The 23,147-nt window shown below is 45.5% G+C and overlaps 1 protein-coding gene and 1 pseudogene across 1 annotated transcript in view; one reads left to right on the top strand and one right to left on the bottom strand.

The window, feature by feature from the left end:
• Myo10 (myosin X) overlaps positions 1 to 23,147 on the bottom strand; it is a 193,495-nt gene that overhangs the window by 93,588 nt on the left and 76,760 nt on the right. The window contains exons 3-4 of the mRNA XM_021183593.2: positions 19,865 to 20,023; positions 7,145 to 7,332 (exon numbers count right to left, since the gene is read on the bottom strand). Coding sequence (XP_021039252.1) covers positions 7,145 to 7,332; positions 19,865 to 20,023 — 347 coding nt within the window. The remainder of the gene's footprint in view (positions 1 to 7,144; positions 7,333 to 19,864; positions 20,024 to 23,147) is intronic.
• Positions 10,771 to 10,949, top strand: LOC115029507 (annotated as a pseudogene).

The following is a 23,147-nucleotide window of genomic DNA, read 5'->3' as shown; positions in this document are numbered from 1 at the left end:
AAATTCAATTTTTATAACTTGCCCGTTGCTTTGATTTGCAGGGAAGCAGAGGCCTTTTCTCCTGATGGCAGGTCCATTTCTGACCTCCTATATACTGCTTCTTATGCAAGACTCAGGAGACAGACGGACAGCACTGTTCAAATAAGGGGAGCCCTGCACAGGCAAGAATCTTTACTTTATCTTGTTCCCAAGCCATGTCCTCATCTCCAACAGCACCCGCTGAGGTGGGCACCTGCTGGGTGTGTGTTAAATGAATGGGCACAGTCACAGTATTTTGGGGGTAAACAATGAGCATAAGAAGGAGACCACCAGTGTTCAGAAGGATGAAGTCTGCACTACACGACTAGCCTCCCAGCTATCCTGAGACAGAAACAGGCAAGGAGGGTTGAGTGCCTGGCTCAGAGCTAAACACGAGGGTCTGATTTCAAAGTCCCATGGATGTCTTGCATTTAGAAGCTGGTAACAGAAAGTGGACAAAGCACTTTAGACAGAGGGGACCGAAGGGAGATGCAAAGGATGCCTTGGCCATGATGTCTGCCAAGTATAAGGCTGACAGAGAAAACAGGAGGATTCTGGGTAAGATATGATGGAGCAAAAGCCAGAAAGCAGGCAAGGCAGTATTGGAAGATGCAGCCCATGGCTGGTGAGTGTGCTGGGTCCATTAACATCACCTTCAAGAGCTAAGTCCTTGAGAGGGTACTCCAGAAGGCCTGAAGGGTCCCTTCCAGAAGATCAGCTATAGCTATCTCCTTCCAGTGCAGCTGTTACCTAGGCTCATGGATGCTCAGAGACTGTGCACAGGTAATACAACTAGAGATGGGAAGGGAAGCATGAGAGACATCTGGAGAGGAGAGTCGAGTCCAGTCCACTTTGTGTAAGGTTCCATGTTCAACAAGTACCCTGGGGGAGGCTAGAGGAAACAAGAAACCAACAGACATGGAAAGCAAAGCAGAAGGGATCGTATGAGACGGCAGGGTAGACTGCTCGGTGGAAGACAGACAGGAGCCCCTGAGTTCTCTGTGTCCTATGTGGGCCAAGGTACGGGTCTCTTAAGGTATGCTGTCAGGTACATGGTGAATGATTAAATAGCTAATTACATTCAGAAAAGAGGAGAGGACTCAGATGATAGGCACCCCTGCCTGAAGCCAGGCTGCGTGTCTATTGATCCAGACCCAGAAAAGGTACCTTATCCCGTTTGGAAGCATTAGGCTTGAGCACGAGAGAGAAAGATATCATTATTCCAGACAAAAAAGCATCCTAGCAAGGGTTCCGAGAGCTCCTAGCAACAAGATGGGGAGACGTGTTCTCCCTGCAGAGAGCAAGTGTCCACAAACCACGCCTCCCATGAGATGCTAAAGCAAAACCCAAGAGATTACGACACAGGCCTGCCTGGGACAGCTGAATTTAACAACCTCAGAACCAACCGTCCTGTTTGATGCTTGAGATGGCAGAGTGAGTGAGTCAAGCCAGTCTGGGCTGAGCTCTCTGTTATCCACAGTGGGAATCATCCTGATTCAGGATGTAACAGTCCTTTTGACATACCTGGCCTGGGCACAGACCAGTGCTGAGTGTATGGCTGGCACTGACATCATACAAGACTGAGTAGGGTCCAAGCTAGGAGAGGAAAATTTTGAGGAAACAGCCAATGGCATGCACAGCACCCCTGCCAGATGCAGGAGCTGGGGGCAGCACACAACAGAGGCTCTGGAAGGATGTGGGTACCAGTGAGCTTACCAGTGTGATGGGGTGGATGCAGATGACAGTTTCCACATCTGTCAAAAGTCACTGCACTGTATACATAAAATTAGCCTACTTGACTTGATAATTTTACTTTACGTTGGAGAGAACAAAACAAATCTACTTCTAAGACAAAAAGCAGTTTCCAGACCTCTCAGCCTTGGGACAGGGCAGCTGGAGAATTGTGGGAGGAAGGGTATATTTTGGGGGAGAAAATGATGTGAACTCAGAACCCAACCCAGGATGTGAGATATTGAGATAGGATACCTGAGGACTCAGAGAAGCTGCCTAGGTGGGATTAGGAGAACAGGAAAACTCTTGGGGGTTGGGGGGGCAGATAGAGAAGGGAAGAGAGAAGAGAGAGTAGGGTCAGAGGAGAAAAACCATGTAGACCCGAGTTAAGGAAGAGAGTGAGACAGCTGGAGAGGAAATCAGGGTGGCTTATTTTAAGTCATGGAACCAAATGTGCATGCCTTCTCCTCCCCAAACATGTAACAGCTGGAGACTTTTGAATGATTATGCCTAATTATCATAAAACAAAATCAAAGTATCAGGGCAGTGAGGCTCAAAAGAACTGGGAGCAATGTGCTCTTTAATCAGGAAGGAGGCAGGTGAGGAGCAGCAGGAGATGGTGCTAGCATGCACTGACTCTCCATGCACGGGGATGCTTGGGATGTTAGCAGGACAGATGGGAGCTACCTGGCAGTGTTCTAGATCCATCATGTCTAAGATGATGTCTGGTCCTTACGTTCCACCTTCCTGCTTGTGAATACATTTCCTACTCAACCGCACCCCTCCCATCTGTTTCATGCTGGGGTGGTTTCGCTGCAGACGCTGGACAGGGCTGAGAAGCTGAGACACCGGTGAGCCAATCACCGAACCTAGGACATAGGCTCTTTGGCCTTTCTGTTTGCCTCTGCTGATCAAGCATGCCCTTCCTATGAATCAAATTCCAAAACAACACATTTTTCTTAAAATAAAAATCAGATCAAACCTAATTTCTATCATTTCCTAGTTGATAGCTAACTAAAGGGGCATCTGTAGGGTCTAAAAGATTATGTCCAAAGGGTTTTTATTTTTTAAAGATTTATTTATTTTATTTATATGAGTACACCAGAAGAGGGCATCAGATCCCATTACAGATGGTTGTGAGCCACCATGCGGTTGATGGGATTTGAACTCAGGACCTCTGGAAAAGCAGTCAGTGCTCTTAACCACTGAGCCATCTCTCCAGCCCATGTCCAAAGGTCTTAGCAAGTTAAAACAGTCCTCACATCATGGCTTCGGTAGGAGGTAGCAGTTGGTTGGAGCAGAGGCTAAAGTTTAAATTTCTGTCGCCAGTCACTCACCAGGTGTGAGCCTTTCTCCACAGATTTTGGTCCCATTCCAGACAGTCCTCACCTATACACATGTCCTTCTCCTGCTTCTGACTGTAAGTCACAGACCATGCCCTCTGTCACATGTTCTCTGTCTAACCAAACACCCAACTCTGGCTCAGTACCCAGAAGACACACTTCAAGAAACAAAGAGGACTGGTGAAATGGCTCAGTGGTTAAGAGCACTGACTGTTCTTTGGAAGGTCCTGAGTTCAAATCTCAGCAACCACATGGTGGCTCACAACCATCCGTAATGAGATCTGACGCCCTCTTCTGGTGAGTCTGAAATCAGCTACAGTGTACTTACATATAATAAGGACTAGATTATACAAAAATGGAGTCACTAGTAGAGTCACTCGAGCCAAGTGCTGCACGGTCAAACTGAAGCCTTGAGGAAGCACATGGACTCCAGGTCTGACTGGGTTTTCCTGAAAGCAGGAAACCCCAGTCTGTCTGGGTCAATCTGAGAAGGAACTCCCTCCACTTCAACCCTGGCAAAGGTAGCACGGAGTCGGCCAGTCAGTGTGGCTCTCCTGTCCCATCCTCTGCTCTCATGACTTGCCCTGTTCTGCTAAGTCTCAGGGATAATCTCACTCTACTTAATGGCTTGAAGGTTCCCTCAACACCTAAACCATGACTGAAGTCAGCGGCACCTACAGGTACATTTGCTGTGACTTCTGTCACTTGACACTGCTCTGCATCTCGAGAGTTCACTCACATTCAAAAAGACCACAACAAGCTAATCTCTCTTTCTACACACACACACACACACACACACACACACACAGAGTGGTAGATCTCAAACATACAGACTCATACACATACATTTTTAAAAATTTAATTAATTAAAAAAAAAAAACAAACAAACAGTTTCAGAGCAGAACAATGTTGAAACAGTACAGAATGAAACCCTAATGGAAGGCCTGGCATCACCATGCCCAGCTGGGGATCTCAGCCAAGGCTAAACTACTTGTTTTTAAATTTACTTGATAATGTGGAGGATTAGAAAGAGAATATTCTGTGATTTTTAATGCCAAGAAGGCGAGAGAACATTGTGAGACTAGCAAGACACACAGCATCCACCAGGGGGCAGATTAGGCCCGAGGAAACCAAACAGATCCTAGCTCTTGTTTTCTTAATTCCAATACTTTCTTTAAAGAAATGGGAGATAGCAGGGCAGGGAAGGGGAGGGGAGGGAACAGAAGGGGAGGAGTAAAGAAAAAGTAAAAAACAAAACAAACAAAAACAAATCTGCTGGTAAGTTCTATTGAACCAAACGGCCTATGGTGTCACTGCCCAACGCTGGAGAAGCAGAGGCAGGCCAAGGCTACAGAGTGAGACCGGGTTTCAAATACAAAACAACCCCACCCCACTTTCTAGTGAGGAGTCAATTCTTTTGCTTTTGAATGGGGTCTCACTCCATAGCACTGGATGGCCCTGGTAAAACAGACTACCCTCAAACTCTGAGATACTTGACCCTGTCTCCAAGAAAACTAGGATTAAAAGTCACCGTGCCTGGGCCACAAATCCATTCACAAAGACTCTTGTGGATTCATTTAGCTACGTAAAGTTACTTTCCCTTTTAAAGTTGTTCAACACAGGGTTTCTCTCTGTAGACCAGGCTGGCCTCATCAACTCAAGAGACTCACCTGCCTTTGCCTCCCAAGTGCTAGGATTAAAGGTGTGCACAAGCATCACTCAGCTGGCAGCACGTGTTTATCCCAGCATTCAGTAGATTGAGATAGATATATACATCCTGAGTTCCAGGCCAGCCTGAGCTACATGCGTAGAGCCTGACTTACAAAAGCAAAACAGAACAGCAATCTTACATGATGTTTGAGTCACAAGTCAAGTTCCCTTATTAGGCACGGTATTGCTTAAAGCTATTTCTATCCACAGTGGGTAGCCTCACTTGGACTGACTCTGGATTATCATGATCCCTGTTTGATCCACTTAACACACTGACAAGCTACTTCTGCAGCCTCATGCTAGCGTTGCTACAGTGACCGAGAAGAGAACAAAGTCCATCTCTCCCCGGGCTTTGGGGGAAGGGAAATCAGTTCATCCATTCATGTACATGTCATTTCTATTTGTTCAAAAGAGAAAAAGCAGGGGAACCTTCCACAAGTACAACGGCCGGATCCTGCCGTATGAAAATGGTATGGCACCTGCGACCGTCGATCATTATACCGTGCTCACATCACAGGCTGCAAAAGGGTCCATGCCTTCATGCCTGGCACAGTGTATTGTTCGCTGATATATTGGGCAGTGGAACTCATCTCAGCCATCTTTGGGCATGCTCTCCCTAGCCTGGGGTCTGTGGTAGGACCTCCACTGGCACCCCTCCCCCACAGGGAGAGTCTCTCCAATCTGGGGAGAGGATGGGGGTTGGGGTGGGTACAGCCTGCTCACCTCAGATCCAGTCAGTCTTCACCACCTGGGAACTGTCCTCCGATTACCTGGTTGGGTGCATGACCAGGTCTGTCTGTGTGACTCGGGGCTACAGGGTTGGCAAGCTTTATTGGCTTGGGGTCCAAAAATGACAGACGGCACTCTCCATCTGTCCCTGTGTCGTACTGTCACAGAACTTGAAATCCTGTGGGTATCCATATACTGCCCTTCCCCACAACCAAACTGTTCTTCCCATTTCCTTCTCTCTTCAAATAATATAATTATTTTGTCACAAGTTGGGGCTAGAAAGCCATGTAAAACAGCTGTCAAGATCATTCACAGTGGCAGTTCCCTGGCCTGTCACTCCTCAGTCACTGCCATGTCCCATGAGGGGGTGCCTGGAGGGACACGCGAATGAAGAGCTTGGATATTCCATGGAAACCTCAACACTTCATCACATCTGTGTTGGACGTCATCCAGACCAGACTCACCACTCCTGCCACAGCCTCTCAGAGCAAACAACAGGCTCCAATAGGATATATGCCGTGGGCCAATTTGCATCCATTAATAATTAACATGTAAGAAGCATATAAAAATGTACTCCAGGTCTTTTTAAAATGCCATTCTAGGTGGGAAGGGTTGTCACAGTGAGGGCTCCTGCTACTTTATTTTCTGAGTAAGTAAGAACTGGGTGATCCTGGAGGCTCAGGAAGAAGGAATGCTGTTTGAGAGAAATGTGAGCTACACAGTAAAATCCTGCCTCAAAATTAACTCAAGACAGAAAAGTATACAGACAAGTTAGACTTGGCTCCAACAGGCATGTCATATCTAACACAGTTAATTTAAATAAACATGCCCTTGTACCATTCTCTTAAGGCATGCACAGCAAGCTTTCTCTCTCCACCTAATTCATAGGTAGACTTTAGGACAGCGGTTCTCAACCTTCCTAATGCTACAACCCTCTAAAACAATTCCTCATATTGTGGTGACCCCCCCCCCCACCATACAATTATTTTCATTGCTACTTTGTAACTGTAATTTTGCTACTGTTATGAACTATAATGTAAATACCCATGTTTTCTGATGGTCTTAGGCAACCTCTGTGAAAGGGTCCTTTGACCCCACTCCCACTCCAAAACGGGTCGTGACCTACGCGTTAAAAACTACTTGCTTAGGGGGCATTCCCATTATTAAAAAAAAAGTCTCTTAAAAATATTTCTTAAAATCAGGATATTGTTAACTAGAGTGATTTCTATGTATATAGTAGATTTCTTCTACAGCACAGAAAAAAGAAGTCTTGCTCAAAACATTGAAGCATTGTGACTAACATCCTAAAATATGTAAAATATTTCAAATATCAAAGAGCCATTGAATAAACAGATTGACAGTGCTTCATCTGTGAAATGGCCAGAAGAATAATGCAAGATAATTGGGAGTAAAGAGGGAAAAATGGGAATAAATAAATGATTGAACAAATGAATGAACGGAGGGCCTATGTAGGGCAAACCGCCAACCCACACAATCTGTCTGCAACTGAGCGCCCTCAGCAGGAGCCAGGTTGGCTGGAGCGCTCTCCAGTGAATGGTTTCTGTTGGGCGGGGCAGACAGTCGGCCCACCCCTGCTCTCTGCTCTGGCTCACCTGATGAGGACACATTGGTTGTCATGGCGCTTCCACAAGCAGCGATAGCATTCGTTGGCGATGGCGAAGATGTGCGGTGGAAGCTCGCCCAGGTGGCACCTGCTGTACTCCTCCATGGTGGCGCGCTCGTACAGGCCAGCGATGGGCTGGTAGGGGTTCACTGACGCGATGATGGAGCCGATGTAGGTCTGTAAGCAGAGGGGAAAGACCGGGCAGCGTTACCAGGGCAGTGAGACCTGGCTCGGACCTGCACATCGCCTGCTCTGCATTCTGCACAGGGGGAGCAGGAGCGATCCAGCGAAATGATCGTTTTACGCGGCCTCAGCACGCACTGCCCACGCTGTCCGTACACCCTGAGGTATATAACCTCGGCACTGCGCAGATGCACGGAGCCGGTTCAGAGTGGGCTTTCGGGAAGAGGTCAACGGTGAACTAGGATGGCAATGAGCCCAGACCAAATCCCTGTTCCCAGGTGACCTCCCTAATCCCAATCCTTTCCTGGCACAAAGCCCAATAGTTCCGGTTCCCTTCCTCCACTCCGTAGCTGTTATGAAACAGCAGGTGGCAAAGGCAGAAAATAGAAAAAAGGGCAGAGGTGGGGTGGGGAGAGGGTATAGGCGCCATTAAATGAGCAGTTTCTGTGTGGAGAAACTTGTGGAGGTCAGCTGCTATTAATGCATGGCACACAGCACTGGGCATGTCTCGGAAATGGTTAAAAACCATCTCAATGACAAATCCTATCCCAGGGTCTATCAGCCACAGGTTTTTTGTTTGTTTGTTTGTTTGTTTTGTTTTGTTTTATTTTATTTTGTTGTTTTCCAAACAGGTCTTTCTATGTAGTCCTGGCTATCCTGAAACTCCCTCTGTAAGGCTGGTCTCAAACTCAGATCCACCTGTCTCTGGCTCTCAAGTGCTAGGACTAAAGGTGTGCACCACCACTCTCGGGTATACAGCCACAGGTTTTTAAAGCATCCTTCCTCAGACCTTCCAGAGCAGTACAGCACAAGCTAGTTCCCACTGCTTAAAGCCACCGGTTCCCTCCACAGAGACTGACACTTCTGCATCGAGGTCCCCCAGTTTTCCAGGGTCACACACAGCCAGTAAGTTAACACAGGGAATCAGCATCCCTGCAGGACCCCCCACCCCCACCCCAGGGAGCACACCTGCTGTGCCTTTACAAGGACCAGCATGTCTTTCTTTCCCCATGTGTTAAAACCCTGACCACAATGCCTAAAAATAGCACTATACTTGAAGACAGGGCCTTTCAAGAGTGATTAATTTAAACTTGGGCTCTTAGGGGTATCTGAATCCGATTCCGCCCAGTGTCTTTGTAGGGAAGGGACAGCTGGACACACAGAGACCCCATGGACGCACACTCGGAAGCTGGCCAGTAGAAGAATGTAGAAACCTGCTGCCGACTCTGTTCCTAGACCCCCGGCCCCTGGAACTGTGGCATTGTGGGGTGTTGTCCCTGAAGTCTAGGCAGGCCATACCTGGGTCTAACCCCATCAGCATCCAGCATGACCCTAGGAAATATGCAGTTCTGCATTTTTTCAGGAGAGGAAACCGAGGCAGGAGGCGAAAGTTTTGACAACAGCTACAGCACCAGTACATGGTGGAGATGAGATCCAATCCGAGTCCAGCCAACCTAATTCTAGAACCTTCTATTACCAAGGGGGACAGCCAAGGTAGACAGAAAGTCCTAGTGTTCTGAGAACATCTGTACATCATTACAATTTAAGTGATTTAGATTCACATTAACTGCCAGGAACACCAGGCAAAGTACTGTATCTCCAGTGCAGCTTTTTTAAATATAAAAAAGTCTAGGTTGGGAAGTAATTTAAACCAAAAAGAAATTTAAGACATAAGTGGCATTACTGTGGCAATTTCACTCTTAGGTTTATAACCCAGAAGAATGGAAAGCAGATACTTTGATACATTGACGGCAGTATTACTCATACAGTCAAAGGTTGTGAAACCCAAAGGCCCATCGTCAGACCACAAGAGAGCAAGCTATGGTACATCCATACAATAGAATACTCTTTAGCCACGTAAAAGGAACACAGTCATAATTATACAGATGATATAGTATCAGTGTGTAACATTTGAAAGCACACCAGGTTAGAGGCACCAGATTCTTCCAGAACAGGCCCATCCACAGAAAGAGGAAGACAGAGGCTTTGAAGCTCTGAGGTGGCAGAACTCCCATGGGGGAGGGGCGATAGGTGGCCAGTACCAGGTTTCCCTTTGGGGTGATAAAGATACCCAGGGACTAGACTGAAGTATGGGCTCTTCAACATCACGAATGTGCTAGATTCCAGTTGTCTGTAGATTTAAATCTGATGGACTTCTGTTAAGTAAAGTTCCCTTCCATTAGACAAATGACTGTTATTTTGTAAGTAAACGTGCCGGGCTTTGGAAACGTGGATGTTCTAGAAAGTCGACTTCGCTTGGTCACGCTCTGTAGGGGAAATTTAGCCAGAAAGGGAAAAACAAAACCAACCAACCAACCAAACAGACAAACAAAAAACCAGAAGCCAGAAAAGGAGTAGGGGCAACACTCTGGCCACATCCTGGTCCCTTCCTCTTTGTTAGCTCTCTATGGAGGGGACACCAGGGCTCCGAGTGCTTGGTCCCTACCTCCATAGTGTCGGTCTGTCCTCTTTCTGTTAGATATCAAAAGCACTCACTTTTCACTGTGAGAACTTTTTCATTCATACCAACAGAGGCGCAACCAGTGCTCTCACTGTAGCTGCTTAGGTGGGCCTGAGGCAGGTAGAATGTGAGAGCTGTAGGGAATGGAATGTATTACTAACAGGTAATACATTAAGGAGATACCATATTTAATTCACTTAATTTTGTGTGAGGCTGCACATCTATCATCAGTGAGACTACTTTTAAAAATAATACATCATGTCTTGATTGTTTTGCATGTCTCTATTCACCACACTTGTTTGGTGGTGTAAAATTCTGAGCTGCCCTTCTTCCTTCTAAAGCACAGGCTTTACTGCTTAGAGTCAGTAAATAACAAGAAAACTCCAACAAATAGCTAAGTGGCAGGTGGAGGAAGAGCCCTGCACATGGTAGCAAGTGGGGCGGAAGGCAGAGCGCTGGGGGAAGACCCTGACAGCTGGGAGGCAGCACTCCTTGCAAACTTTGATCATTTCGCACGCTATAAAAAGGTATGACTACTGCTCCAAAAATGGCCATAACAGGGCTGCAGCTTAGTGCTGGGGACACATGCAGGTACCGGCTCCTGCATGCTGGATTCCAAATTCCACAACGCTAAGTAACTCAACTCGTTTTTATGGCTGTTCAGAAATACATCCTATTTGGAAGCAAGTTAACTGTCTTGCCAGAAAAGTTCCATATAACTCACCCTCAAAGAAACATACCTCCTTGTCCATTTTAATAATTTGGAACAGCTACTGCACATGTGGCCTAACTAAGAGAAACTCATTCTGTTTCTTCAACACCAAATCTACCAACTCAGGGCCTGCAAAAATGGAACATACCTATGTCTAACCCATCAAAAATATAATTTGATTTCACAGAACATGTATATGTCAAAATACCACGTTGTACATCTTCATAAAGTGTTTTGTTTTTACTGTTTAGTCATACAGGTAACTTCTTAGCCTTCTGACTAAGATGAAGAGGAGTCCTGCTCTCGTCACTTTAATATCTGATGCACAGATTGATTGATATGGTGAGTGTATTTTACAGGAGGAAAGTGGAGTAGCCTTTCTGTCCACTGCAGACATTGGCTTGGTACCGCAGTACCTCTAGGAGCTGTGTAGACCACCTTCCTGTAATATCAAGGATAATTCAAAAACCTTGTATGAGCCACAGGCTTTGGCCATACTGAGTTATAGACATGGAGGGCTATCCTGTTGGTGGACTGTCACAATTCTCTCAATGGAAAAGGCTAGTCTCAATATCACAGTCTGGAGAAGTCCAAACACTTGGTCCTCAGTCTCTCTCTCTCTCAAGATTTATTTATTATTATAGTAAGTACACTGTAGCTTCCTTTAGATACACCAGAAGAGGGCTTCAGATCTCATTACAGATGGTTGTGAGCCACCATGTGGTTGCTGGGATTTGAACTCCGGACCTTCGGAAGAGCAGTCAGTGCTCTTACCCACTGAGCCATCTCACCAGCCCTGCTTAACCTCTCTAAACCAAGATTCTGATCAGCTATAGCACGTTCCCCTCAGTTAGCACCCAAGTTTACTATCTGGAAGTGCTCTGCGAGTTACAGGTATTTATTACCATCATTGCTAACAGCCCTCTTCATCCTACGGTACCACAAAGCTGCCTACAGATCATGTCAGCTGAATGTACCAGAGAAACCAGTTATCTACAGTTGGCGCTGTGATGTATTTTGCTGAAGGGAAACCCAGTTAAGTGGAAATCATTTATTGGAGACTTCTTTCCCACCCATCATTTCCCCCTCGCCTCTTGCAGCCATGCCAGTTCAACAGAGCAGTGATTCACTTTCTAAATCCTCACCCTGTGTAAGCTGCAGCTTGCGATCCATATTCTCAATGGACTACGGCACCCTCTTCCCCCGGATGCCCATACAGGGCTCAGATACCACATGGAGGAGGCTGACCTCTCCTGAGCACCTGTTTCCCCACCCCAGAGCCCACACTGACAAATGGCAGTCGGGCGATCTTGTAGAAATTCAGACTTTTAGAGTCAACATGGTGTCTCAGGAACAAAAGGCACTTGCCACAAAACCCAGTGACGGTTGTCCGATCCAGGACCACGGTAGCAACAGAGAACCAGCTCCCACAAGCAGTCCTCTGGTCTCCCCAAGTGCACCACGGCTTGATGGCCTGCATTTCTCTGACTCTCCATGACTCGACATGGAAAATGTCATAATTTTCCAGCAGGTTTATTGGTTAACTCTCCTCCCAGACCTGATGCCTCCTTCCTTTAGCCAAAATCCAGTTACCATACCATATTTTCCCAAAAACTCATATGTATTCTCTGCCATCGTTTTTTGGTGAGTTGAATGAAGTTCATTAATTTGTACCTTGGCCAGCTCTTGGCCACCTTGACAATCAGCAGTGTGCAGCCTTTGTTCCAGTACCTTGAATGCCCTGCACTGGATAAATGCCTTGTGGTAGTCTGAATGAAAATGGCCCCATAGGCTCATAGTGAGTGATGCTATTAGTAGCTGTGGCCTTGTTGGAGGAAGAGTGTCACTTGGGAGTAGGTGTTGCTGTCTCAGAAGCTCCCGCCAGGCCTAGTGGCTCAGATTCTCCTCCAGCTGCTTGCAGATCCAGAAGTAGAACTCTCAGTTCCTTGTCCAGCACTTTGTCTGCCTGCATGCCACCATGTTTAACGCCATGATGATAAAGGACTAAGCCTCAGAACTGTAAGCCAGACCCAGTTAAATGTCATCCTTTGTAAGAGTTTGCTGTGGTCATGTTGTCTCTTCACAGCAATAGAGACCCTAAGAAATGCATCAAGCTATTTTACTTATTGCATACACTTATCTGCTGCCCTGAGAGCCACTTTCCTCCTTGGCCAAATGTCCCCAGATGCTCCAATGCACAAGGCTTGCCCAAGGACCGCTCTGTTGCCTCCTCCTCTTGCTGCTCACCCACTGGACCCCGCACACTCCCTGTCTCCCTGAGTTCTAGTCAGTGGTTTGCTGGTGTCTGTCCTCACCAATCAATTAAGTGCCTTCCACTTATGCAGGCTTTCAACACACAGCTACAGTGAACAAGAGGAATTCTGCAACCCTGGAGCCCAGCACAGAGCCTGATATTCAGGCAGGGCAAACTTGATATGGACATAGTGGAAATATACATTGCAAATATCCTCCCCTACCCCACCAATATACCCATGCTCTCATTCCATTCAAGGGTCTTCTCTGCTCATTACTTTCTGCATAAGAAAACCATTTGCCATGGTCTGATTACACCAAATGAAAACATGGTTAAACAAAAGAACATTAAATGTTAAACATTCACGTATTTTTAAAAGATGCCAATATCCCAAGAGCCAGAGCTCAGCAACTAGATTTAGAACTTTCAGCATCTCCACTTCCCCCTGAGTGAATTTATGTTTCAAATTCTCTTCCTGTTGAAAGGAATCTGAACCAAAAGGAGAGGCAGGGTGTGTGCGGAACAGCACAAAAAAAAAAAAAAAAAAAAAAAAAAAAAAACACAGGACCTAATTGCCACCATAGTGTGCTGATGTGGAGATTGGCAGCTCACGGGCCCAGTTTGGTAAGTTTTAAGGAGATATAGAACCAGCCAGATGGTTAGAATTATATCTTGGCAACATCAGTTTTGATTTCAAGTAACGGTACAAAAAAAAAAAGTCAGAACACAAGAGCCTCCTCACAAACCACACCACACTCAGCTGTTCCTGGTGTGTGTCCTGTGCCAAATCCAGGCTAAGCATCCAAGCCCTAGGCTCTCCTAACATTTGTGACAAGTAGAGATTTAAACAAACAAACAAACAAACAATCAAACAAACAAGATGGCTTTGACAATAGATGGAAGCAAATCAAAAGGTTTACTTAGGAAGGAGGACTCAACTTGTGGAAATGAAATACAAATTTTGATGATGGTGTGCCCCAAATAGAAACCCCCACAACAGGATATTCCTACTTTTACGTGGCCCGTGTTTTTGCCAGAGGCAAACTCCACTAACATCTGCTGAAGTCAACAGGCCGCTAACTGGCTAGGACCTCTCTGCTAGTGCATCTTTCTTCCTCGAAGCAAAGTAACTGAGGAACAACAGTCTACCCCTTTACACACTGGGGCTGAAATGCCACCTAATCAGGAAGGGCTAATTCTTGAAAGAGCTAAACACAAATGAGCTGTAGAGCTGGAGGGATGCATGTTTACACAGGGCTCCTTTGATTCTGCTCTCTGCTGCCGTTTGCTCAACAAGACCAACAAACTAACCAGAGATCTGGGCGGAACACAGAACTGCTTCCTCCGGGCCTCCTCAACGCCGTAATTGCAGGCTCCCCGCCGCGGCTCAAGTGACGTGGTCTGCAGTCATTCCTTAGTTGCCGCCGGGAGAGTCGTCTCCTCCACAAAACTGACTCAGAATGGACACAGCCCATGATGGAGGGAATGTGAGTCTCTTCCATCTGGCAGAAAGCAAAGCTGCCACACCACCAGGGCCAGCAGTCCCCACACTTGGACAGAGAGCTTTATGGCCAGAATAACGGGAACCTCAACCGCTCCAGTCAACAACTGGGCTAGACAATCTGAGATGACCCAGGCTCCAGGGTTGACTAGGAGAGGCCTCCCCAGATCCACAAATCCTTTCTGGTCTCCTTGAGGAGCTGCCAGGACTGTTGGGGTCATGCCATCCTGCCGCCATGCCTGACAAGCTGGGAATCCTTCCTCCGCCCATCTCTGCGGCTTCTTACCTAAGGCCATATTCCCATCTCCGAGCTGCTCTAAAACCGTCCTCTCATCAAGGCTGAATCATTCCAGCATTCTCAGCTAGCAGGCTGTATCCATGTCAACAGAGGTAATGTGGAATTTACACCATCAACTGCACGCTCTGACCAGCTCTCGGGGAGGGGAAGGGTCCCAATTTTGACACTTGTGACAAGTTGGGTCAAATAATACCTTGTGGTCGAGGCTGCCCTATGGGTTGGTGAGAAGCATTCAAGGTCCTCTATTGGTTAGATATCACTAACATCTCTCAAGTTAGCTATAATAATAAAATATGTCTTCAGATACAGCCAAGTGTCCCAGAGAAGGCAGTCATCCAGTTGAAAACCGACGCTTTAGGGTTTTCTAACCTTGGATACCTATCCTAGCTAATTTCTCAATATTTTCTGAAAACATCTGGTCCTACAACCAAGGTCAACTTTCTCCCAATTTAGTGAGGCCCTCGTGTTCAACAAGTTTTCTTCTTTGTGTGGCATGTTTATCACTTCTCCTCAGGAGGTGGAAAGGGAGGAAGGCAAGGAAGGGAGGCCCTCCTCAGATCCCCACCCCCACCAAAGGACCATCAGTGAAGACCAATATGCATATATCAAATCAAGGAGGTCCAGAGAAGCAGCCAGGGGCCACAGTGAGTAGCTACCGAGCAGAACAGGGAGGACAGGAAGGCAGACAAGGTGGAGCCTCTGGTGTAGAGGGACATGGGGTTTCAGGAAGGGAGTCCAGCATTCAGGTTGAAGGTGGGGTTCCACAAGCAATGTCAGGAAGATCGAACAAGCATACAAGTGGCAGGACAGAGCCCTGTGGGCCTACAGACATGACCAGAAAAGAGTGCTCACCTTCTCTCTTCCCAGGGCAAGCACTGGGCAGGGGTATGCCTACCAACAGGAAGAGTTAAAGGACCTATGTCATGGCTGGGGTCTTCAGAGACAGGGTGCAAACGAAGCTTGTCACTCTTGCCTCTCCGGTCCCTCAGTGACAGCTGACCTCAGAGGTTCAGTCTCTATGCCGTGTGTGCGGTAGTTAAGCCTGGGTTTTCCTTTCTGCTACACCGCAGACCAATCAGGGAGATGCTCTAAACCTCTCCCAACGCCCCCAAACATGGGGCCAACTCCCGGGCTGAAGTTTTCTAAATAAAAACTTGTTGGTGTGAGATGAATAAGTCAGAGAAGAAAATGTTAACAGTTGAAGGTTCTGAAAGTGCTTACTTACTCCATTTCAAAGTGGCTCTCACCAAGTGAGGGATCTGACATTCCCCAAAATAATTTATAAGACTTGGAATTTCTGAAAGGTTAAATTAGCCAATGTGGAGCAGAGTGGCTTATGAGGAAAAGTAGACTAGGTTCTCATTTGTCTTGTCCCAACCCCCCCTTTATGTTTTAAAAAATTAAGATACTCTTTACCTCTTTCTGCAGATGATGATGTAAATACTAAATAAAAAGAGCAAGTGAGCATGTTGTTTTTGTTGCTGGGCTCTTTTTTTTTTTTTTTGGATGAAGTCCTTCTGAACAGAGGGTAACAGACCTCTTTCCTGGAGGTGGGCCTTCCTACTGCCAACCTGTCATGTCAGAGCAGAAAGTCACGGCAGGACATCCACACGAGTTCGGGCTAGCTCCAGGAGTCTCTTTTCATTAACAGAAGGCAGAGCGCCATTTCCTCCTGGAGACACAGACCCACACATATCCCTAGAAACCGGGGTTTTAAATGCCCATAGCGATGGGTCTCCAGGCACGACTGGGAGGGCAGCTATGGACCTCCCCAGGTAGCTGCACTTCTGATTAGTTTTACTTTTATAAAAAAACAAACAAGCAAAACAAAAACAAAAACAAACCAAATTTTAAAATATTTATGTCATGTATGTTTATGTGTGCACTCGGGCATGTGCTCCTGTGTGGTATGTGTGTGTGTTTTGTGTGTGTGTGTGTGTGTGTGTAGGCCAGAGGCTGACGTCAGCTGCCTTCCTCAATCACGTTTTACTAGGTCTTTGAGAAACAATCTGTCTCTGAACCCAGAGCTCATTGGCCACTGCTGACCATTCCCTCAGGATTGCTGTGTCTCGCCACCACCGCAGCAAAGGCGTTACGGTTGCATGCTGGCTTTTATGTGGATGCTGGACACTCAAACTTCAGTCCTTCTGCGTATGTGGCAGGTATTTGACTGACTGACTGATCTATCTCCCTAGCTCTGATCTAATTGTGAGACTTAAAAGCTGTGGTCCTTTCTTGGACAAGAAGGGGGTGTGGGGACAGACACATGCCCGGAGGAAAGACATGACGCCACAGAAGAATTTATAACGAACAGTCCAAGGAAACGGAATGTGGGTGGCTCTACAAGCTGGGAATTACCCTCAAGTGCCAGTCAGGAATAAAAAACAGACCTCTGTCTACAAACTCCACATGACTGAATTGTGCCAGCAAGGAGAATGAACAGGAAATGGATCCCCCTAGGGCCCCCCAGAAAACAGTGCAGCCCTGCAGACACCTTTACTTGAGCTATCGAGATGTCTTTTATCAGTCATGCCTACATACTGTAACTAGATAAATTAGCTGTTTTATGTTACATCAGAAACAGAAAATAAAGACAACACCCTGAGCAAAATTCAAACAAACCCTTAGATGTGTTCAGATATAAACAGGCAAGGCACAGAGCTGGGACACAGGGCAGTGGTGGCTTTTTCAACAGCGAGTGATTTGAGTCACCAGAGTACATCACAGAACCACACCTCCTGCAAACAGCTACAGCAAGGACAAAGTCAGGGGGTGTACTCTATGGGCAATAATACTCTTATGCACATCTCAAAAGGAGAGCACACTGGAGCACAACTGACTCATTTTAACTGTATGTTTGGTGTACAAAAACTGTGTACTTTTTACTCAAAAGAGATGAAAAAGAACTTCACATCAGAAAACAGGCCCAAGACCATATTCAAAGACTTATTGGGCAATTTAGCTATCAGGTTTAACCTTATTATCATGAAAAGGGGAAAGAGTGAGGAGGAAAAAAAAAACCAAAACAACCAAACAAACAAAAAAACCAAACTGTTTTAGAAGGCTCTGCTTTTAAAAGCCTTGGGATAGGCTTGCTACTCCTAACTGACCCACTTTCTTATCTACTGAAAACGTGTAATAAGAACTTCCATCTATTTTCTTCTGACAGGGAACCTGGGTTCCGAAATACCTGCAAGAGGCGGGGTACAGTAACTGTTTTTTCAAAACTCAAGTTTCATGTTCTCTCAGCAGCTAGAAGAGGCTATCTGCGATGTGCATGGCATTCACCTTTTAAATGCATATTGCATAATTACTAGGCCCCTGGCAGCATCCTTGGGTCAAAAACGACAATGTAAGTCATCAGAAAGCCTAGCGTGTAGCTGCATGACAGGTCTGAATGTTGCCAATGAAAGCACTCAGGGCAGGGGGCAGCACGCATGCCTGCCAACCCACTGCTGACAGGACAAGGGATTTTTGACGGACGAAAGAATGAACCCACAGCACTGGTGTGTGTGTTCAAGATGCAAATAACACGGCCACTTTTACACAAACTTGTAGAAATGCCACCTTTTCTAAGGGACACACAGAAAACAATGTAATCTTAAGATATAGTGTCAGCAAGCTCTACAGATGGGACAGAGACACAACCGGCTTCCTGTGTGCAGGCCTGTCTGAGAGCAAGTGCCAAACAGTGGCCAGCCTGGCAAAGATGGCACCCTTACGGTGTACGAGAAGGTAAAGAAACAGGCTTTTCCTCACGCTAAAGAAATCTGAGCATGGAACTCAAAAACACCTCATGTCTCCTCTCTCATCATGTCCTCCATTCACCCATAGACATGAGGGAACCATACATTCAAGGTTGGAAATCATCACTAATCAAAACAGCATTGGCAGTGTTAAATACACCTCCTGGGGCACAATAGTCAATAGTATTATGATGTTAGCCTTCAAAAGAACATTATATAAAATTGAACATAACACAAAATGTATAAGCAGCTAGTGTACTTTGTAAGAACCTGCGAAAAGACAGATTCTAAAGGGGATTAACACACACAGGACAATTCATTTTAACAGATAGAGAGAATGTATTTCAATTTCAAAAAGTTATTATAGAAGTGAACTTCTTAGGATTTATTTTACTTTTAATTATGTGTGTCTGTATTTGAGTATGTATGTGTCTGTATTTGAGTATGTGCGTGTGTGAGTGCAGGTACCCTTGGAGTCCAGAAGAGGGTGTCAGACTGCAGCATAGGCAGTCATGTGAGCTGACTGCCCTAGTGCTAGCAACTGAGGTCAGGTCCTCTGAAAGACTAGTATGCACTTTCAACTGCCGCAGCACCTCTGCAGCCTCAAAATGGACTGTAAAGATTACTTTTCCACACTTGTTTTACATATTACTTATAATATTAATTTAACCCCATGTCATGGAAGCAGTGAGAAAAATATACATGAAGGCTTTGTATCTGCATTTCTTTATCTAAAACAGCAAATAGGAATCCTGCAACTTAGAAAGACAGATTTCCATGACGATAAATATCACCCCGGATGAACCCTAGAGACACCTAGAAAACACCACCAAAATCAATCAGTCAATCAATCAATCAACCAATCAATTAATTAATCACACACACACACACACACACACAAAATGCAGAAAAAGTCAAAGGAAAGAGAAAGAAGCTTAGATTAGGGTACTGGTGTGTCCTTAGTCAAGGAAGGCCAAGGAGTCTATATGATCTCTGTATAGAAGATCATTTAGGAGCTAGAGAGATGGCTCAGAAGTTAAGAGCACTGACTGTTCTCCCAGAGGTCCTGAGTTCAATTCCCAGCAACCACATGGTGGCCCACAACCATCTGTAATGGGATCTGATACCCTGTTCTGGTGTGTTTGAAGACAGCTACAGTGTACACATATATAAAATAAATAACTAAATCTTAAAAAAAAAAAAAAGGAGAAGATGACCATTTAGCAACAAGGGACAACATGTGTGTTCAGAGGAAGCAAGAGGGTAAGCCAGTTCAAACTGCTGGGGACGCCTGAACAGGAAGTTGAAGAGAATCTTTTTTTGTTTCTATTGAGTTTTGAACTTGACAAAACTTTTGGAAAATGTAGTATTTCTGAAATTAATGAGAGGTGCTTGAAGGACAGCATATATTCTTGGGAAGTTAAGACAAATACTCAAACTCGAGGTTTCTTTCTATGAGGGGTGGAGTTCTGGAGACAGACATCAGGGCTGGCAGAGCCTGAGCAAGCCCATGGTGCTCCACATCGGACCCGAGGAGCCGCAGGCAGCACTCACATAGATTTGGTTCCTTTTGTAGCGCTGGAAAAGGTTGTACATGATGGAGCCCCCATGGAGCTCAGCCAGGGAAGCCATGTCGTCCACGCCCTCCTCGTGCAGGGGGTGCATAGCTGTCACCTTCTGGTTGGTGATTGTACTCTGCTTGTAGGTGAACACCTGCAGGCACAAATGAATGACACCTTTAGTTGCACTTAATGATTTCCTTAGAGGTGCTCAGACTAGGAAATCAACCTCCGAACAAACGCTCTAAATTTCAGAAATTGTAAAATGTGTTTTTTTCCCCCATTTTCTTTACTCAATCTATTTTCTAAAGCAAGACTTTCTTTTTTCTTTTTGACAGTAAACTTTAGAAGATATTGTGCCAAGTAGCAACCATCCTTTGAGACTCACAAAACTGAAAATTCACAGTTCACTCCTCTTCATGGTTCTTTAAAAATCAGGGAACTAACTACAGGCTGGAGGGACGGCTCAGTGGTTAGGACCACATGTTCTTCTTGTGGAGGATGAGGGTTGGGTTCCCAGAACCCACATGGGAGTCTCCAACCACCTGTAACTCTAGTTCCAGGCGACCCGATGATGGCCTCCTCTGAACCCCAAGGGTACCAGGCTCATACACACAGGCAGGAAAAACACTCATGCACACAAAATAAAAACATAAACATAAAAACAAAATTCTTTAAAAAAAATGATGAGGCTTTTTTAGGCTGGAGCTTGGTTTCCTACAGTTTCATTCTGGATCATATAGTGGCTTCAAAACTTCATAGCAGAATTCCTCAATTAAAGTATATTAAACTACACAGATTGTTAATTCCAGCAGTTTAAATAGTCCCCTCCATGTGCTATGAGACTGTCATGAGTCATTGCATCAATAAGTAGACAACGCTGTCAGTAGTCCTTCTCCATCAAGGCATGTAGCATGCATGAGTTCTTGGTTTATCAGATGATCGACCTTACATGTTCAAGCAATGAGTGCTACATGTATGTAGCAGCGTGCATGCCAAGCAATGATCACATGGTATGGTTGGTTACTGGGATTCTTTCTGAACTACTTGGTGCTGTTTCACCAGAAATGACCATAGGATTTACCACAGCCAGTTGTGTTCTGTTTGTTGACCAAGTCCAACCTACTTTACATACATAGACACATATAAAAGTGACTTTATTATGGAGTCCACATCTTCATTTATGTTCAGAGGTTGAATTTGTTTTTGCAGTATAGGCAATCAAAACTGAGGTCTAGGCTCAGCTACATCCTCAACCCCTACTAGAGTATAGTTAATAGTTTTTAAGCCATGAAAGCTTCCTGTAAATAAAACAAAATTACCAAAAGATTCTTTTAAAAAGAATATAAATGAAACAAACACACACACACACACACACACATACACATGTGCACACACAGGCACATGAAACCATTTCTGCCATGTTTGAAGAGGTTTTTGATTTGGGATTTAAAATCAAGTATCAACCAGCTGCCTACATTGCAACAAATGATATATTCTTACAAAAGAGATCACCAGGCTGAACTGCCAAACTGCCAACCCAGCTGTTTTGGTACAAGTGGCATGTTTTATTTTTCTAGAAGAAAATAAAACTTTAATAGTGGTACTTATACCAGATGTACCACAAAAATTGGTCCAAACCAGCCCTGAGAAACTTCCCCAGGCCAGTACATGTACACACCCTTCCCCCTGAGGTAGAACTACTTTCCCCAGATGCTGTTTGGTAGACATTCACTTGAGGACAGAGCCCAGTTGCCCTCCCTCAGGTGATGGAGGGCCCTCCCTACCACATAAGCACCATGAGCTGGATAGAGCCCCAGGCTGCTGAGGGAGTGGAGATGGGGTGTACCACATCTAGAAAAACAAGCTATAAAGAAAACGGCACCGGGACATCCCAGAGACAGGAAACACATGGCCTTCCGTATTGAGTCATAACCACCAAGGAGAAAATGAAAGACACGTGGGCCAGCAATGGATGCAGTAGCCTTGGGGCAGCCTAGACAAGCCCTCTGCCCTTCTCAAGCTTGCTTCCCTCCAGGGTGCCAGTCCAGGTTGGTGTTCTAGAAACACCCCATGTGGACAGGGCACTCCACAGAGTGTGCTGATGAGGGTGCAAGGCAGAAGGTGGCTAGCCTGGTCAGCTCCTGCTTAGCTCAGGAGTGGGCATGAGAGCCTTGTGTTGTGTCTGTCAGGAGACTGCTCTTTAGGAATGACCAACATGGTCAAAAGCAGCCCTGAGAAACTGCTCAAGGCTCTGTGGTCTCAAAGCTCCTTGGAGTTCAATACAAATCGCTTCCAAAGCCATTTGAGGAAAGAACAGTCTCGAGCCAGCACCACCGTTCCCACCTCAGGCCCCGCTCAGGCCCAACCAGCATTGGATTGTTTCTGAAGAATGAGGGAGCGCCACAATGCAGTAACAAGATGGATTTCTAAAAGAAGTCAGAATAAACTGAGTTATATCAATAAGGAAAACACCAGGAGAAAGGTGGAATGATTAATAAACGGCAAAACAAATGGATTCAGCAGGCATCCAGAAAAGACCTGCAGCCAAGCTGAAGGTCCTGAGCGTGGCCCTGGGACTCATGTGCTAGAGAGAGAGAGAGAGAGAGAGAGAGAGAGAGAGAGGGAGAACCATAAGAATGTTCAAGATAGATGGGAAAAGCCAACTCTACAAGTTGTCCTATGACCTCTATGCACACATCTATACACAATAAACAAACAAACAAACAACTGTAACAAATTTTTAACGAGAGAAAAATGAGCAAACCGGGAAGATTAATAGCCAGGAAATCAACTGAGAGGAAATGGAACCTTGGAACAAAACAGCCCACATGCAGAAGTATGAACCAATGGTCATAAGTTGACTGACATGCAGAGGTATGAACCAATGGTCATGAGTCGACCAGATCACTGAAGAGAGTGGGATACAAGGAACCCATCAACAGAATTTAAAACACAACTCTGAGAGGCTGACCCAGGCCTGCATCCACTTCTGGATGCAAGTAGACAAGACATGGCACACATTGATTAGTCAGAAATTAGTTGGGCCCTCAAGTTATTTATTAGGTTAAAACAATACAGACATAGCACAAAACACCTCTCCCTATGCTTTTGTGACAGATTTTATAGTTCAAAATAATATTAATAGATTCCTTTTACTGATGTCATTAGGAGACATCAGACAAAAAAAAAAAAAAAAAGCTACCTTTTCCAACAGGAGAGAATTTAAAATGGAAAAAAATCCTACTAAGATCAACACATGGGAAACAGGATGGCCT

Source organism: Mus caroli, chromosome 15, assembly GCF_900094665.2.
Source record: "Mus caroli chromosome 15, CAROLI_EIJ_v1.1, whole genome shotgun sequence".
Lineage (NCBI taxonomy): Eukaryota > Metazoa > Chordata > Mammalia > Rodentia > Muridae > Mus > Mus caroli.
The sequence above is the reverse complement of the archived record's forward strand: the minus strand, read 5'-3'. Positions and strand labels throughout refer to the sequence as shown.